Source organism: Amborella trichopoda, chromosome 1 (genome assembly GCF_054954075.1).
Source record: "Amborella trichopoda isolate Santa Cruz 75 chromosome 1, AtrichopodaSantaCruz75HAP2 v2.0, whole genome shotgun sequence".
Taxonomy (NCBI): domain Eukaryota; kingdom Viridiplantae; phylum Streptophyta; class Magnoliopsida; order Amborellales; family Amborellaceae; genus Amborella; species Amborella trichopoda.
Window position 1 is genome coordinate 8,051,547 of NC_142336.1, and position 20,099 is coordinate 8,071,645.

General features: G+C 33.8%; 1 protein-coding gene across 5 annotated transcripts; it reads right to left on the reverse strand.

The window, feature by feature from the left end:
- Positions 1-5,696: 5,696 nt before the first annotated feature.
- LOC18426258 (Peroxisomal membrane 22 kDa (Mpv17/PMP22) family protein) lies at positions 5,697-14,321 on the reverse strand. Of its 5 annotated transcripts, none has more exons than XR_016050630.1 (9): positions 13,934-14,321; positions 13,223-13,310; positions 10,853-12,805; positions 10,331-10,425; positions 7,436-7,508; positions 7,097-7,189; positions 6,886-6,972; positions 6,535-6,615; positions 5,697-5,993 (listed from the first exon to the last, which is right to left on the reverse strand). XR_016050630.1 is itself a non-coding variant. In XM_011622136.3 (8 exons), exons 1-7 carry the CDS (start codon positions 14,257-14,259, stop codon positions 6,535-6,537), a joined length of 843 nt encoding a protein of 280 aa, XP_011620438.1. In that variant the 5' UTR covers positions 14,260-14,321; the 3' UTR covers positions 5,697-5,993. The 5 variants fall into 5 exon arrangements, 3 of the variants coding, with proteins under 3 accessions (XP_011620438.1, XP_088716247.1, XP_006832979.1); XR_016050629.1 differs by lacking the exon at positions 5,697-5,993 and adding an exon at positions 6,124-6,409; XM_011622136.3 differs by lacking the exon at positions 10,853-12,805.
- Between the last annotated feature and the right edge of the window lie 5,778 nt (positions 14,322-20,099).

Here is a 20,099-nt window from a genome sequence, read left to right on the forward strand (position 1 = left end):
GGTCTAAAATTAGACCCATGCCCATGCCCATGCCCGTCGGTGGGTCTATCCCATTGGGTTGCTGGCCTGGTCGGGTCAAGTATCACTTTCGTTATGAGTTTTTCTTTTTTTTTAACTACTCGTATTATTTGGCGACAAGGTAGTTACCCATCGTTAAATTTCAAGCTCTTTGATTTGTTGCTTAAAAAAAATTTATATAAAGATGATACTTTATAATGTAACGTCACTCAAAAATCCATCGAAAAACGTAGTTTTAATGTTGAAAAACACTTTGATTGATTATCTCGACGTCGAGATACATGACTATGAAAAATAAAAAGATATTTAAATCTAAAAAATAGTGTATTTTACAACATATTATCTACACGGTCAATTTTCAATATTTTCATATGTTTATAGATCTATTTGATTTTCACCATTTTTAAAATTTAAAATTTTATAATTAGATATAAAAATAGATTTTGAAATAATCTTAAAAATATTTTCCATCAAAATTATGAACCATGATAAAATTAAAAAGTGCATCTTACTTTTATACCTACAAATGCATTAGTATACCAATTGTACTTTTATTGTTTAATGGTTAAAGATGACTATAAATTTTTATTATATATAATATTTAATACATCAAAATGAATACGGCATGAAGTATTTTATTTCTAACCATTTATAAGTAGGGGTTAGTTCTAACCGTACTCAGACCTAAATAGTGCCGGTTCATTGGATATTGATCAGACGCGTGCCAGGTTTAACCGGCCGGACCCTTGAATCGAAGGTCGGAGACTTTGACTCGGGGTTAGTGAGAGAAAGAGAGCTTTGGGCGTGTCAGATCCAAATGTCGTCTTCAGATTGAAGCAGCTGTCATGCTTTTAGAGAGCGAAAACACGTGGCGTCAGCAAATATAAATACATGTCCAAGAGATAGAGACTGGTGAGAAGAGTCAATATTTTTGGGAGTACGTGGCATGCCGTGGTACGGTAGGATAGGGAAGCTGTTAGTAAGTTACGTGGTACATCCTTATCTTTCTTCTTCCACCGAAGCATGAGTCACCTCATTCCTCCGTTTTCAAATTTTATGGATCTTGGATTCAAATTTTAGGGAAATGAGATAAATTTGAGACTTAAATTGTAAAAAATTTCAGATTTTTAATGAAAATTTAAAATTTATTATTTTTTTAAAATTTTTTTTATGTAAAGTTGACTGATGCACTTAAAAAATCCATCTAAAAAAATTATTTTAATATTAAAAAACCTTTTTAATTGAACATCTTAATATAGATGGATATAAAAAGACAAAAGATTTTGAATTCTGAAAATAGTACAACTTGAAACACGTTATCTAAAATTTTTATATATTTATGGATCTATTTAATTTTAATAATTTTTAGAATTTAAAATTTTATAATTAAATATAAAAATAAATTTTTATATAATCCTAAAAAAATTTTATATCAAAATTACACGTTATGATAAAATTTGGAGGTGCACCTTAATTGGATTGTTTAAGGTTGCGACCTTATAGAAACTGCACCCTTTAAAAAATAGAAATTTCTTATGAGCATGTATAATGTGGTCCTTGAGGAGCATTGTTTGCTTCTACTCCCTTAGTCAAAAGACCTTGGGAGATTTTTTTCGATTTGAAATTTTGGCAACGGCTTAAAAATTATAAGATGATTATTCAAAATAATAATAATAAAAAATTGAGTTTTCTAATACTTAAGTCACATCTTCTAAAAAATGAATGGTTTATATCCAATCTTGAGACATTATTATTATTATTATTAAGTGCTTAGAAGGCGTAATTAGGAAATTTTTTTTGTTGAGATCAATGTATGTGTTGAAGAGATTGTGTCCCCAAAATTCAAGGTCCAAAAACAAGTCCTAGTGAAGTTCTACCCGAGGGAGTAAATAGATAGTATATTCTCGAATGAGTTGAATATTTTTTGACATTAATTGTAGATTTTAGTTGGAAAACTCTACAAAGAGACTATTTTCTTTTAATACAATGAGGTCATAATGCTATTATCCGTCAGATTTCAAATTGGGTAGTTGTGAGTGTATTGTTAACTAAACTCAAAGCTCAATAAAATTTTCTAACTTTATGCCGCATCCAAAACTATCCAATTTGATATCTAATGGATTGTAGCAATTGTGACTCTTTGTAATAAAGATAAATGGTTTCCCAATATGCTATCTCTTTTAGTTGAACTCCCTTTTGGACTGTCCATCTTGAAGAACATCTATACTTTGGTTATCTTTGGCGGGCAGCAAACAGTTCAAATGCACTCCCCTTTCAAAAAGTCATCTTAGAGATGGATTTTGGATTTGAAATTTTACGGATTGACAGTTTCGTTCATAAATTTTTTAAAAAAGGATTTTCAAACCTCATTTTTATACATTTCCAAACTTAAATGCATGAAATTTCATCCTATGAATTTGATAATCTAAAGTAAATGATCTTCTAGTATACAATTCCAAACTTTAATGTATGAAATTTCATCCGATAAATTTGATAATCTAGAAGTTGGATTTGTTTTGTCTTTCTACCTATTACAAAAAAATTGAAAACTCATTCAACAGGGCATCCATTTGTGGCAACCACAAACTGAAGCATTGGTTTTGGCTTGTACGACTTTAAATGATCAATGAACAAAAATTAGGCCGCCTTGCATACGCGATGGGTCATGGCGGGCATGCCCAAGGTGGGAGTCTAAGTGGTCAAGTAGACGCCCACCTAGCGCACTCTAAATTTTTTTTTTAAAAAAAATCCCCCAAATAAAAATAAGATTAGATATTGCCTCTCTATCTCTCTCTCGGATCCATGTGCTATGTTTATACATGAAAAGAAAAAAATGAACTCCAAGGGTTTGATGTGTAGCCTCTCTTTCGCTCACACACACACACAAAAGTACACATGGACCCATATACTCCCTTTTTACATGTAAAGAAAATAAAGAACAAAGTTCGATAAGAGGTTCCTCTCTCTCGACATATCCCCCGCACATTCGAGACCTCTCTCTCACAAATACAGATTCAATAGAAAAAAAGAAAAAGAGGATGATCTTTTAAAAGTTCATACGAGGTCTCACGCACACACATACATGCGCATGCACATAGATCACAAAACAATATATCACAAAACAATATATGGCCCTTACCCTAAATCCCCTTCCCTTAGGGATGCCTAGGTATTTAGGCGCCCACCTAGGCGGCTGCGCCGCCTTCTTGAACAATATATATATATATATATATATATATATATATATATATATATATATAATGACACTAAGAGACCCTTTCACACCCATGTGAATAGGACCTCAAAAGATTACCATTAAATTTTGACACATCTCTAAAAAAATTATCACATAAACGTGGGATTTAAGTGAATAAGTTTATTGATAACTTTCTTAGAGATTTGTGTCAAACTTTAATGGTGATCCTTTGAGATCCTACTCACATGAGTGTATGAGGATCTCATAGTATCATTACCCTCATATATATATATATATATATATATATATATATATATATAGATAATCTAAAATCCACCACCCTTCAAATTACAAAAGTTAATGACATAATAAGTTGTCAAGGGTGAATTTATTAATTTTGTGATTTGTTTTTTCAAAAAAGTTAATTTTTGTGATGTCTTCATCATTAAATAGGAGTAATTCTGTAAATATCACTACAAGACAATGAATATTTTATCATCTCCATAAATGATAAAGTTGAAATATTTACTAAAAGACAATATCACTCTACAAATAAAGTTTCAAAGCACTAACTTCCAAAATACCATTGTACTTTTATAAAAATTTCAAAATTGTCATTATTAAATGGTTAAGTTACCTATAAAATATTTTTTTAAACAAAAAATAATGATCTTGTTGATAAATATACTCATCACAACCGCTTCTAACATTAACATCTGTATTTTGAAGCATTATATATATATATATATATATATGGAAAAGACTACAAAACACCTATGAAAAAAAATGAACAATATTTTCGCCCATAGGCTCGGCGCTGTCCGATTTTTTCGGACGCGGTGGATTAAAGACCATTACGGACATAATATGTCCGTTGCGGTCCATCACGAACATAAGTCCGTAATGGACTTTTTTTTATGCAAAAATTGTACAACCGCCATAGCTCCTATAGGCATTTTTAAAATTTTCCTATATATATATATAGAAAACTTACAGGACGCACCTCAAAAACTCACTTACGGAGGTTTTATTAAAGATAAGAACTTCTTATTAAAATAGATAATCGTTAGAAGACCCTCCAATTGATCATCTCAATCTAGATACAAAAAAAAAAAAAAAACATTCAAGCCCTAAAAATAATACATCCTATAACACATTAAATGGACCAACCATTTTCAAGATTTCCTGAGTATTTATAGATCTCAATTTACACTTAACTTCAGATATTTACTTTGTAATTTTTGGCAAGATCTGCATCTTCCAAAGGATTTGTAGGTGCACCTCACTTTGATTGTTAATAATAACACTTTATATAAATCAATACATAGACACATATATAGAATAACAGAGCAATCCGACCAAAGAAAGGAAGGGCAGTGAGGCAGAGAGAGAGAGATAGAAATGATTCAAGACTGAAGCATTTCTCTAGAAGTGATACTTTCATAAAATTAAATATTACATAACAGCATCCGAATTTATTATTAATCATCATCATTATCATCCAAATTTTTTCTAATTATTTTGGATTGACCACATGAATCTTATTCATCCATTCTATACAAAATAAGTCTAGAGTTTATGACTAATAGTAATGAGTCACATGAAGCACCACATGGACCTCGTGAAGATCTTCAAATGTTTAGTTTTATTCACAAAAACTTGAAATCATGGAAATGACTATTTTATCCCATTTCATATTTTTTAAAAAGGGTGCAGTTTGTATAGAGCCAAGGCTCTTAACAATCAAACTAGAATCCACCTTCAAAAAGTACCAAGAAATATGGTTTCAATACTGAAAATCTTTGTGATAGCCTTAAAATACATTTTTATATTTAATTATAAAATTTAAAGCTTCCAAAAAAGTGTCGATCGAGAAGATTTATGAAAATTCAAAAATATTGATAATTGACGGTTCAAAAATGTGTTACTAGACATACTATTTCCCATACATAAAATCCCTTGTGTTTTCCTCATGCCCATGCATCTTGATATCGAGATGATCAATTTGAGGATATTTGTGCATTAAAACAACGCCTTTTAATGAAAATTTTGAGATAGGCTCTAATTTAATTGTTTAAAACCCAAGCTTTATATAAACTTTTTTCTTTTAAAAATAGCATACATATAACCATTATTCTCAAAGGGGTTCATCTAAACAGGTAAAAGTTATCATATCTAAAACTTAGGTTGGACTTTTATAAGATCGTTTAATTAATTTCTTCGTACTAGACTTCGATGTGACATAGAATCCAATACAAAAAAGTTGAAAAACAGAGAGATTCATCCAAGGGCTTTCGCAACAAAGTTATCAAGACTGGACTGATATGATCGGACCATTGATTTAGGCCGCTATGGTCCAAAGCAATAACTCCATTCAAACAAAAAATAAATATTTGACCAATTTTAACTTGTCTGATGGGTCAATTTTAGCTAGATAAACCGGCCAATCAGATAACTTTTTTTTTATATAATATATCTCATATTTTTAATTCTTTTTTTCAATTTTCTTTTAAATCTATTCAAACAAATTCAAGCATTGGACTGGTCTTATTTCAAAATGACAGTACTAGAATTTAGGAGTTTCTTGATCTTATCTTTCCAAGTTCAATTTGTTCATTGAGTTGCCAAAGACTCTCTAATTGTGGTGGCTGCAAATTTGATGGGCCATGCTTTTCTCATTAAATTTCTTTGAAATTGGAAAGTCCCTCAAATCAATGGAATATTGCTTAGAGCCTAATAAGAACTTGTCATGAGATTTTGATACCTTATTGTCTTCTCCCTGCAATTAAAGATACTTATACATAAATGAACAACAAGTTAACAATCACAAACATATTTATCATCATATATAATCATTGTAAAAGCCTTTTCATTATAAAAACCTTTTCCCAACTAAATGAAGCCGGCTATTCACAAACACGTTTATATATATATAAAAAAAACTAAGAATAGCTCTTGACAAATAATTTCTAAATAACCAGAAAAGATGCCAGTTTTGTGCTCGTTTTTTTTTTACTAATTCATACATGCAATTTCATGAATATCAAAAACACAAACGAATTTTCCAACAACCAAAATAGAGAGAGAGAGAGAGTGAGAGAGAGAGAGAGAGAGGATCATGTCAGCAAAATTTGGGGCGCCCCGGCGGCTCTGGATCGGTCATCAAAATTTTCAGGAATGGATCTTATTTTAAATCTAAAAATAAATAAATAAATAAATAAATCCAGAGTTTGAGACAAAGAAGGAAGAAGTAAATATACTTATAAAGATGGCTGAAAAATTAAGAAAACTTTAACATATGAGGAAATGCAACGCATTACCTAACTGTGAACAAGAACTCGATGAGCTTTGTAAGAGAGGATCACATTCCACGCCAAAGCGATGAAATTAGCGGCGAGAACCTGATATAAAGTATCAAACATTGATGCAATTTTCATCATGCGTCTTCACTGAATTTTAGTTCCTTTTTACTTATCCGTCGCCAAATCCAAAAAATATATATATACTTTTTGAAATATTAAAATCAGAGTTAGTAACTAAAGTAGAGATGTGTTTTTTCACATATAGAAATGATAACCCCAAGCACAGTTATGTTGCGGAATGAAGAACTTCAGGGTCATGGGTTCAAACACACACACACACACAGTTGGGGGAGGGGAGAGAGAGATTACCTGGAATTGCTGAGGAACATACAAAAAGTTCAGGAATTGAAAAGGAATCCATAGTTGCCAATTTGCCAATATTGTGGAAAACCACTCCTGCAGTCAAGGAAAAAGAAGAAGAGCAGAAGAGAAAACCCAATTAATTCCATAATGATAATTAGAGAAAATTTGAGGCACCAATGTTGCCTACTCATTGCTGAAGACTATGAAGCAGTATTACCTGACGAAGCCTTGGTACAACCTCTGATGGCCTTCCCTCAAGGGTCACAATTGTCGACATGAAAAACCCAATGAAGAGGGGAGAGAAAAGGAACTGATCCACAGAAAAAGGTTATCATGTATAACAAACAAATCTCCCTCTCTCTCTCTCTCTCACACAAACACAAACACAAACACAAACACAAACACAAACACAAACACGCACACGCACACGCACACGCACACGCACACGCACACGCACACGCACACGCACACGCACACGCACATGCACACGCACACGCACACGCACACGCACATACACAAAAGATTTGATTGAATAATTTTTTTAGAAAATACTCACTTGATCGAGCAGAAGACGCAATAATGCACCGGATCCACCAGGTTGAGTAACCAAATTACTCAATTTCAGGTACCTATGACCTCACCAGAAAATTTTTAAGAGTTCAAGAACTTCAGATTCTAAGTTAAATAAACTCTATTAGAGCTTTTTTCTTTTTTGTTTTTGATATGCAATGTTAGAGCTTGAGCTGCAACTCCCAGTTGTTTAGCATAATATTTTCATAGCAATTCAAGGACATGAAAAAAGAATAGTCACATTCAGTAGGAAAAGAAATCAAATGAGTGGTGATATTGTAGTTGTGCAATGAAGAGTACCCCATCAATATGAAGTTAATGAATGAGTTTCGAGTCCTGACAGCAAACTACCTAGAAAATTAATGTCAATTACTCAGAACCAACTTTCATTTTTATTTATTTATTTATTTATTTATTGTCAACTGATTGTTAATACCTTTTTTGGAGAAAAATTTATTGTTACATCTTAGGTGGAGAAGTACAAGACAAATTTCCCCTTAAATCTATTCCATTATTTGGTAATCGTTATTTTGTCTATCTAATCGGTTAACGATAATAAGAAGATACTTCTCTGACATTATTTTTGCCCCGACCTCAAGGTAAAGGATAACCTCGCCCCATATTTCTTTAACTAAATTGATTCAATCAATATGATCCATGCAACAATATGATTGGTAGCACATGACCTTCCTGACGTTTCCCTTAGTAGTAGTCAAAAGTGGTGAGACGTATGAGTTTCAGGCACACCTCTCGTGCCTCAAAACATCGGAAAAGAAACAAACTTGTACAGAATTACCAATAGCGCATGAGAAAGATATGGATCATTTTGACATATCGGTTTCATGCCTTGGAGAGTATGTCTTAGGTGAGGCCTATTGTGGGACCTGATAGGTGCAAGTCTCCCCCTAGGTATTGGATTAGTCAGTAAACTATGTTTAGGATCCTTTGTCCTCTTTGTTTACAATAGGATCTCTTTCCCTTTGGCCACTAAACCGACAAGATGGTACATCCTGCAATGGAGCTGAATGTTATGCACTCAAGAATGGACGTGGTCCAAATAGAAATTCGACGATCTATAGACAAATCATTAGAGCCTTGGAGTCTTGTTTATCTCACCATGACACCTCCAGATAGTGCCTGAACATTGTCAGCCAGTTTGTCCCACATCTTCAGCATTTTTAAAATTTCATTAGTTATCCATCATGTGCAATGAACTATCAGTCATGCTTTAAAGTGTGCATCACCATCTTTCTTGGATATTCTTGGATGTACACAGAAAAACATTTCAATTAAAAAAAGGAAAATAAAAGACACAAAACCAAGATGTGTCCACCATGTTTGGATCACATTAACAACGAAGCTTGTTTTTGCAAGCGGATCACATGGTAATTTCATTAATACCCCTGACGCAACTGAAGCACAGTAATAATGCTTCTTAATATCCCTTCAAAAATATCTATAGATCATCAACGTTCTTTCTTTCTGTAAAAAACATCTGATCTCATTTGCCTCTTCCCCCATGCTAAGCCCTCAGTAAAGAGAGTTCTAAGGCCCCAAAATTGTATAAAAAGGGAACAAGTTACATAGAATCCTCATCTAGGAACTGTATGTTCCAACAAGCAAGTTGCAAGAGAAAATGAACGTGATGATAATAAAAGACGGGTCTCTGAAATAGTTAAATGATCAAGTATTAAGCAGTGATGCTAAGACTGGACCAGACCCTAGATGGCAGGTCCGGGCCGGTGGCCATTCCAGTTGGTCCGAACCCCTTGGACCAGAGTGGCCATCGAACCGGCCTTGAACTGGTGGATTGCCTGGTCCATATTTGGACTAGCCAATCCATCGGTTCAGCACTGAACCAGCCGGTCTTTATTTTGCACAGGAAAAGTGGTGAAAATGCCCTCATTTTTTTCTGCAATTTTTAACTTTTTATTGGATTATTTCATCCTTTCAAAATTAACAAGGGATATTTTGGTAAAAAAAAATATTAGGGTGGGTTTTTCGGTTTAAAAAGCACTTTTCTAGAGAGAGAAAACTTTGGCAATTCTCTTCTCTCGCTCTCTTTTGAAAAAAATCCTAGCATTTCCAAGCATATTCTGGCCACTCATCCTGAAGTTTACTGCTCCCAAACAAGCCCATTTGATTGTTTTTTTCGTTTAGATTTCAAAAAAGTAAGAAAAAACCGAAAAAATCAGTTATTTTTAGGGCTCTTACAAAAACTAATTTTTGGCAAATTAATTGTGATGGTTTGTTTCTTGCATCCATTCTAAAGGGTTTTCTTTGTTACAATAGTTAAATGTTGTAGGCATTTGCTTATTTAGTACATTTTGTGCATTTCTTTTGATATAATTTTTTGTTTTTTTGGTTTTCTATTTCAAGTATTTGTCTTTTTCTTTTTTGGGGGTTGTTTAATACTTCATACATGGAGATTGTTCCTTAAGTTATTATTTTGTGCATTTATAATTTTTTCTCATGTGACTTTATGACCTTGCCTTCCATATGGAGTGTTCACATAGTTTATTTTATCTTGAGACTTCATGATCTTTTGCCTTCAGTTTCATTGCTTGGTTATTGGCCTGATCATAACATACGGACTGTGTGTTATTATCCTAGTTCCCGATATTTCTCTGAAAATTTTCTTATTTTTCCATATTCTTCTGGATTTTCCATATTTTCTCTATTTTTCAATATTTTATTTTTCTATTTTTTTTAAGTTATGACTGGATTGATGGGTGAACTGGTTGGGTCAGACAGAACAGGTGCCCGCACCTGTTCGACCTCCAGTCCAGTCTTAACAACATTGATATTAAGATCTCAGCTCACTACATCCAAGCAATATTCACAGTATAATTTTCTATACATACAGATCTCAGAGACTTACCAGAAATGCAGAGTAGGTCCCACCAAGACTAGCCCCAATAGAGTGAACAAAAAAGTTCGCTTTGAATCCAACACCGACACCTTTTCTATCAGTAACTAGCAACACAAACCAGTTATATGAGTTTGGAGTTCCTCGAATGGAAATACTCACAAGAGTCATGGGAAATAAGATTAGAAGGAAGATTTTTGCTGTATATAGCTATTCCCTAATGCTACATGGATCATGGATGCGGAATACCAAAAGACTAACAATTTTGGAAATTATTTTCAACAAGATAGATTCATAACCCATTTACAATCCGAAAGAATGATAAGAAAGAAGTTGAGGGATGGAGGGCAGATGAGGCCCACATAGTTCAAACACCTCAAGTGACAACTTCATCACATAGTTGAAGCTGCAAATTGGTAATGGAGGATTTCGGAATGCAATACAAAATTATAGAATAAAAAATATTTGATATAAATGAACAAAAGGAATAGTCATGAACTTTCAATGAGCAGACATAAAGAGCGATAAGCTTACATGGTGTAACACCAAAGATGTTAGTAGTTATACATCATGTCTGTAGTAATGACCAACAAATGGATATGGAAGTCTCTTCAGGAAGCGATTGGACAACTTCAGGAGCAAACCCCAAATACCACATTTGGATCTGTACATGCATACACAAGCCAACTAATTTGCAAAACTATTAGCCTCAGTAGACATAAGAGATAAGTGTGTTATTTTAGAGCTTTTCATTGTTGCACTTTATGCAATCTTAGCTATTTTCACTCCTTTCCATGGAGTAATTATCGTCGAGGGCTTTCCCTGTTCAAGCATGTGTAAAGATCAACTCATAAACTGGAAAAAAACTTCCTCCTTATGTCATGGTAATAGAGTGCATTAAATTCTCAAATGAGCTTAAGCTACTTTGTCAACCAAGATTGAAAGCAAGCCACACAATCAAGACTACATTCAACCACCCAATAGTTTGAGCCATTGTGCTCTCTCTCCCCCACCTCTCTCATATATCAAGCTCACTGTCGTAGTAGAGGGGGACGAATGGAACTTCCCTAAGATGGGTTTTTAGGATATTGTTGTGTGAATCCAACAATTGACTTGGGTGAATGAGAAAGAAAAATGGATTTCACAAGTGATTGCAGACCCAATACTACCAAAGCTTCTTGTGTTTAGGGTACACACACACACACACACACACACACACACACATATATATATATATATTAAAAGTAAAAAAGATCAGACGGTCAACAATCCCTCACAACTGGGCAACTGGCTAATTCATAAAGGTAATGAAAGTAATCAAGTTAAATTTTTTTATTACGTTTTTAGGAGGTTATTCATTCTTGATAACCATGTAGATGGCGTTTCAAATGCCACTTGGAATAACAACAAATAGACAATAAGACAAGTTAGGACACATTTTATTTCATGGCATGACAGTTACAGATGCCATTTGCAACCAAAGCCAATAAATTTCCTTCTTCATCCAAGCAATCAGGAGCAAGTACATAAATATTTTTGACGAAGAAATATAAGGAAAAGTTTATAACATTCATTAAAGGACGCGGTTTCTATGCGGCCAAGCCCGCATATGTAGAAATATGGGCATCTCAATAAATCTATTTTTGAGATGGATTTTAAGACTTAATTTTTAAGGACATGTAATCTCTAACATGGAGATCATGAATATGAAAAAATAAATAAATTTAAAAAACTAGAAATAATGATTCTAGTAAAAAAATATTTGGACCGTTAGTTTCCATTGTTTTTAGATGGAACACTACTATAATCCATCATTAAGATGGATGCTTTACACTTTCTAGACAGCATATGTAGAAATGCGGTCCAGCCCGCATGAAACAATTTTCCTTCATTAAATATAAAGAACTGCTATCATCATGATCATTAGAGCCTTTCCCCAACTAGTTGGGATCGGTTACATGAATCCTAATCCACCATACTACTCTATAAAGGGTCATACGCTCAGTGAGATCATAAATCCTCATATCTTTTTTCACTACTTCCAACCAAATCCTTTTGGACCTATCCCTTGTCCATTTCGAGCCTTCCACTTGAACCAACTCGCAACCATTTGGGATCGGTTACACAAATCCTAATCCACCATACTACTCTATAAAGGGCCATACCCTCAGTGAGATCATATCCCCTATCTTTTTTCACTACTTCCAACCAAGTCTTTTGGGCCTATCCCTTGCCCTTTTCGAGCCTTCCACTTGAGCCAACTCACACTTCTTAACTGGTGTTGTACTAGGTCTGCGCTGCACATGGCTAGCCCACCACCTAAGTCTACTTTCTCTCATATTATCGCCTATTGGAGCCACACTTAAGTTCTCCCATTGTACGCACTTTGAATTCTATTCCTTCTTGTCTTGCAGCTCATCCATCTCAACAATCCACATCACAGCTGCACTCATCCTATGGGTATATTGTTTTTGGATCGCCAACATTCTGCCACATAAAGAAAAACTATATAGAACCGATAGAAAGAAAAAAAAAGATAACGAAAACCATAAGTTAACAACAAGGGAAAACATAATAAACACACAAATAAATACGAATAAATTAACCCGCAGTAAGTCTAAGTGATAGATATTTACAATACTAGCTTAACAGAAACATCCAAAGGGCAAAACTATAAATTCTCACCATTTGGGAAAAGAAAACAAATTACCAGGGAAAACATATTAAACACACAAATAAATACGAATAAATCAACCCGCAGTAAGTCTAAGTGATACATATTTCAATAAACAATACTAGCTTAACAGAAACATCCAAAGGGCAAAACTATGCATTTTCACCATCTGGGAAAAGAAACCAAATTAATACATCTATTATAGATAACTAAATGGAAAAAAGAAAGACCTGGCAAACCAAATCTCCTATGAGTGTTAGTAGTGCAGATGTTAGGGCCTTTGTATACACTGGATATTTCTCAAGTAACATCAAGTACCTGCAAACCAAATTACAACATTTGTACCCAATCATACTCCTAGTCACAGCCATTGGAGAAAATCAAATTGAAATGTTGCAACCAAACCTTAAGGCCATAATTTTCTTTAATCTGTTGCAATAATAATAATATAATAATGATAATAATAATAATAATAATAATAATAATATATTATAGGGACAATATTAAGATGCTTTATTAGCAGATATAATATCTTGTTCCCACAAAAGCAAAAAAAAAAAAAGTGAATTTCTCAGAAATGCACAATAAATGGAACCATTTATATGATATGATATCCTCGCCCCCCCCACCACCTCTCCCCCACCTCCAACAAAAAAAAACAAACAAAGAAAAGAAAAACTTTTAAGAAACTAATAATCCATTTGAACCCCAATTTTACCTCTCTGCAAGAAACAGTCACTAGCTATTTGACGAGAGTCATTTCAAAAAGTAACTTAACGATAAATTTGGATACGAAAAAGAAGCTCTATGAAAGTATACAGCTGCAAATACCTCTCTAATAAGGAACAAATCAACTCATCCAAAATCCAAATATTTTCAGTAGGCATACAGGATATAAGTAAAAAGAGAGAAAAAAAGGAAAGACACATCAATGGAATCACCATGAAAGCAAGGACCGACTGTTCTCTCCACCTTCTCCTTCATTTCTTCCGCCTGAACTACCCCCACCAGAACCAGAACCCCCAATACCACCATTACCCCTACTCTGAGCCCTTATCAAATGCCCATTGTGAAACGGCTTACAAGATAACTGGTTTTGGCCCATCTTCCGAACCGCAAAAAACCCAGACCCAAAACCACTGATGGGCTTCGAATTTAGAGAAATTCTGCAGAAATGGTGGGAAGAAGAAGTGGGTTTTGAGAGAATAGATGGAGAGAGGAAGGGGAAATGAGATTTACAGAGGAAAGATGAGAAAATTTTAGCCATTTTCGCCTTATTCTCGAAGAATAAAGAATTGCAGAGCTGCAGAGGCTGTATTGCGTAGCTTCAAATTCTTCGATGAACGAGCCTCCATACTATATATGCGAAAACATTTCCTACTCGCGTAAGAGTATACTATCTATTTACTCCCTCGATATGACTACGGGTTGCAACGCGTCAGGTTGGGACGGTTCCGGGTCTGGTTGGACCGTGATCCAAGCAAAAAATAAAAATATTTAAAAATATTTAATTGTTACGTTAAGTTTATATTAATTAAATATTATAATTAAAAATATATAGTTATATTTATTTAAATAATAATTAAATATTATTAAAATATTATATATTGACTATTTAAAGGGTGTGGTTTGTATAGAGATGAGGCTCTAAACAATCAAATTAGATACCACCTTCAAATTCAAATAGTGTTGAGTAGTGTTTTAAAAAACGGCGAGCCGGACTCGCCTGATTTGACTCGAAAACACGCGTGCCCGTGCCGGTTCCAACTGAAAATCGGGAACCGCCTAGTTCTCGAGTGGAACCGGGGGTTTCCATTCGGTCCAGCCCGATTCTAAACTGGAACCGCCGGTCCCCATTCGGTTCAGCACGGTTCTAGAGTGGAACCACCGATTCGCATCCGGTTCAGCCCGGTTCTAGAGTGGAACCGCCGGTTCCCATCCGATTCAGTCGGGGTTCTACAGTGGAATCACTTGTTCCCATCCGATTCACACACATAACACATGACACGCACGTGCAAGCGTGGCCCACGCACACTCACATGTGTACACGTGTGTCCGAGCGCACATGCGAGCATGCCCCACGCACACTCACACATGCACACGTGTGTCCACGCGCACATGCGAGGTTGCTCTAATATTTTTATACATATTTTACAATTCATATTGCATAGGTATTTATATACCAAATTTGAATACCCATCTTTCGATGTGGGATAATTCCCAAACATCATTAAATGAAAACGAAATGTAAATATAGTCGATTAATCAGTAATATATAATCACATGTAGTTCGGTGGCTTGATGGTTGTGACTTTGAATTTTTTACTTGAGGTCCCAAGGTCGAATCCCCTTGGGCATGTGTTGTATTTTTGTTGTGTATATAGTGGTTGGTATAAATATTTTTGTTGTCTTCGAATCCCTTTGGGTGTGTTGCATTTTTGTTGTATATATAGTAGTTGGTATAAATATAAATATTTTTGTTGTGTATATAGTGGTTGGTATAAATATAAATATTTTTGTAAATAATATAAAAGACATAAAAAAATGAAAAATAAAAAAAATAATTTTTTATATAACCGTTAATTTTTGTGGTATATAGTGGTATAGTTATTTTTGTAAATAATATGAAAGGTATAAAAAAAAAAAAATTATTCTATTTGAAATCTCCATCTTTCTACTAACAATCTCTTTTACTAAATTTATTATAGAAACCTACAAAAAATAAATTTTTGAAAAATTGAAGTGTTATTTCCAAAATTTGTACGCATTTTATTAATTTTTACATTGATAACCAAATCTTTTATTTTATTTATGAATTTTTACATTATAAATCATGTAATGTACTATTTTTCTTACAGTTGTCAATAATACATTTTAAATTAGATAATATTATAAAATATTTTTAATTTGTTATTATTTGTCTAATAAAATAATTATAAAATGTAAACTAATAATTATAATTTCAGTATATAATATTATAATTAGTGAGGTTGTAATAATTTTGGATTATAGTTAGTTAGGCTGTAATAGTTTGGGTTTTTTTAGCGGGTTAGGGTTTTTCGCCAAAACGAGATTTTAATGGCCATTCTTTCATTGATTAGTCTACTCTTTATAATAGTCCATATATAATTATATATTTTATCCATGATAATTCTATGATTTTTCTTTTATGTGATGCAAATTTAATAGTTAAAAAAAATTTATACAGGGAAAGAACATCTCAATATTCACAAATTGATAAAAAAAATGAAAGTTAATAATGTAGTACCCTCATTTTTTATTGGATTCCTAAAACACAACATTTATAATGAATTTTAATAATTTTTTCGGATTTTTTTGAAGCTTTAATCCGACCGATTCAGCCGATTCCCGATCAGGATCGTCGATTTGCCGATCCGGATCGGTTTTTGAGATGCTCGATCCAGGTCACCGATCCTTTTTTTAAACCATCAGTGTTGAGAAATATGGTCTTAATATTGAAATATTTTGTGATAGTCTTAAATTATATTTTCATTTTTAGTTATAAAATTTAAAGCTTCAAAAATAATATAGATCAAACAAATCCATGAAAACTTGGAAATCTTGAAAATTGACAGTAAACAAATACGTTACAAAGATGCACTATTTCCAAAACTTGAAATCTATTTTTTTTTCATGTACATGTATGTTGATGTCAAGATAATCAATTTGATGATATTTGGGCATCAAAACAACCTCTTATAGTGAAAGTTTTGAGGTAGGCTCTAATTTGATTGTTTAGAATTAGAGCCTAGGCTCTATATAAACTTTCCCCTAATTTAAAAGAAAAAGTTTATATAAGGTCACCTCAAAAATCCATTGGAAAATGTTGTTTTAATATTTAAAAATCCTCTAATTAATCATCTCGACATCAGGATGTATGAATATGAAAAAAAAAAAGAAATTTCATCCTAGAAATAATGCATTTTACAACACATTATCTAAACCGTCAATTTTCAAGATTTTCATATAATTACAAATCTATTTGATTTTAACTATTTTTGGAGTTCAGAATTTTATAATTAGATATTAAAATTGATTTTTAGATAATCCTAAGAATTTTTTACACCAAAATTACATATTATGATAAAATTTGGAGGTGCATCTTAATTGGATTTTTTAAGGTTGCAACCTTATAGAAACTACACCCTTATTTAAATAAGAAAAATTGTTTCATGCGGACTAGACCGCGGTCTAGAGGTATAAAGCATCCATCTTAAAGATCGATGCAAATAGTTGGTATATCTAAATACAATTATAACTAACGGTCCAAATATTTTTTTAATATAATTATTACTTCTAGTTTTCAACTATTTTTTATTTTTATATTCATGATCTTCATGTTAAAGATTATATATTCTTTAAAAATTAAGATCAAATTATATTTATTGCCAAGCTGCATTTTACAATAGTGGGCATAGAAACCATGTCCTTTGTAATAGCAAAATTCGGGTCAGGTCCACATGGACCCGGACCAGGACCTGAATAGTGTTCGGGTTCAATATTTGGACCCGACCAGCTGGATCCATTTTTTACCTGGACCAGGACCCCGGTCCATCGGATGAACTTTAAGACCCCAAATTTTGGGAGGTAACCTTTCCTGCCATGGACTTCTTGGATAAAATTTTTTCTAATTGCACTTTCTATACCCTTCGGAAAAAAAAGTCTTAAAATTAAATAGAGACCTTCTAGTTTTTAGAGGGTGAGATATAAGTATCGGAAGACTCAAAATTTTAAAAATTTTCATTTGAAAATAATCGTCTAGCAATCTTAAGTGGTTCCCAAATTTTTTTAAAAAATCCTCCCAAATAGGTCTTGACGAAGTCGATCTACACTGCGCTCCTCCAGGAGAATAATATACATGAGTATGTTCTCTCGGCATGTAAAACCCTTCTTATTTACCACAAATTTAAGGGAAATTTAATATAATTATCTTTTTTTTAAGGATAAACAAAAAATGTCCCAATTTCTTTTAATTTTACTTTGAGGCCCTATTCTTCTTTGTCTATTTTAGTTTTTCCAAAGTTTTCTTTAGACTTCTAGTTCTGAACTGTGTAAAGTAGGTTTCTTGTGGACAATAACATTTAAAAGAATAAAGGAAAAATTATAAAAAAAACCCTAAGACGTACTTTTTATGCGACTTACCACCCACCCACCCCCCCCCCCCCCCCCCCCCCCCCCCCCAAGCAAACTTTCCCCCCCCCCCCCCAAGCAAACTTTTGGTCTCAACTTTTATAAAAATAAACTTTTTATGCAAATACCACCTAAGGAAGTTTCTAGACGAAAATGCCCTTCCCGTAGCACACTGCCGGAGCGCACTTAAACAGTGCTGGAGCTACGTGACTCAGAATACTCCACTATCGGAGCGTACATACGCAGTGCCGGAGCCCTATGTTACATTGCCGGAGCGTACTTACGCAGTGCCGGAACGCACTTAAACAGTGCCGAAGCCCTGTGACTCAAAATGCTCCACTGCCGGAGCGCACTTATGTAGTGCCGGAGCACTGTGTTACACTGTCGGAACGCACTTATGCACTGCCGAAACGCAGCGTTACACTGCTGGACCGCTCTTACACAGTGCTGGAGCCCTTGTGACAGGGCTCCGGCGCTGTTTAAAAGCGCTCCGGCAACATGCTACGAGAAGTGCATTTTCGTCTAGAAAAATGAACTTTTTTTCTTGAGGGGTATTTGCATAAAAGTTTGTTCTTTGGAAAAAGTTCAGACCAAAAGTTAGTTAGGGGTTAAATAGATTTTGGGGGTTTTTTTATAATTTTCCCAAGAATAAATTTGGTGTCCTTTTAGTACCAAAATTTATCAAAGACATGAATATGTTTAGTACTTGTTCTTGCCAGTGACAACGTAATCATTGAGCGAGCCAAGGAGCAGAAATCAAGTTAGTCTGACTAAAAAAGGCATGGGAGTTTTGAGGCTCCAATTCAAGACTGGCTTTGGTGGGGGACAAATGTAAATGATCAATGGCAAGGCAAGCAACGAGCAAAGCCAATAGTAGCAATGTCAAAGTAATTGTTGTCGAAAGCTACGATGCTATGCATCTTCTCGTTTAGACTGGCTACACATCAAAGCACTCACAACTATGGCAAAAGCCCAGCTGTAGACATAAGAGCATTTGCATTCCAGGTTGGCAGAAAGTTTAGAATTGAAGGCCACAAAATTAATGAGAATTTTGGGAAAAGTAAACTAGATGGACAAAAAAGAGACATCGACATAAAATTTGAAAATTTTCAGAATCCTTTTAAATATCTCTAAAAAAGGAAATCTAAATTTATTTCCCTGAATTAAAATATAGTCAAGATACCTTCTCTACGTTTAAGACTCATAAGAGAACGTTTGTTTTCACGAAAATCTCTCTGAAGTTTTCGAGAAATTGGCTTGACACCTAGGAGAGTATGAAGCCCCTTCCTATAAAAGTGTATTAATATGTACAGCAGGAAGAATTTCCTCCGTTTTCTCATAAACAAACATGAAAGCAGCTTGATCAATGGAAATTTCATTCTCGAAGAGAAATTTCCCGTGAATAAAACATGCCATTAACACATTTTAAGTCCTTAAAAGATTGATGAAATTTTTTTTCTCAACTCTCAACCTATAGACACCACGAGGTGTGTTAGCATTCAACATAAATCCAAGTGTCCAAAGTGCTAATTTTCTTCAAGCTATTTAAAGAAGGGAGAGAGGGATTTTGGATGAATGAGGACTTTTTTTTGGAAATTTATCAAATTACCTGTAAGATATGACCAATTTAACACATCGTCTATTTGTTTATATGTAACTCCAAAACACCGATAAAAAACACATGATTTCATGTTGAATAGTAGTACATAAAATATATTGTAACCTCCCTATATCAAAGTAAATAGTCTTATTGCATACAATCCCTATTAATAATTGATCTCTTATAGATAATCGATAAATTTCCCAACAAAGATTTCAAATGGTGTCTTCGTTTTAAGTGTCAAATACTAGCATCTTAATTTTGTCAAATACTAGCATCTTAATTTAATGTAGTGACACGTGCGAGAAATTACAGACACGTATCCGTGAAGTTAGACAGCTCTGGGATCGCTTTCC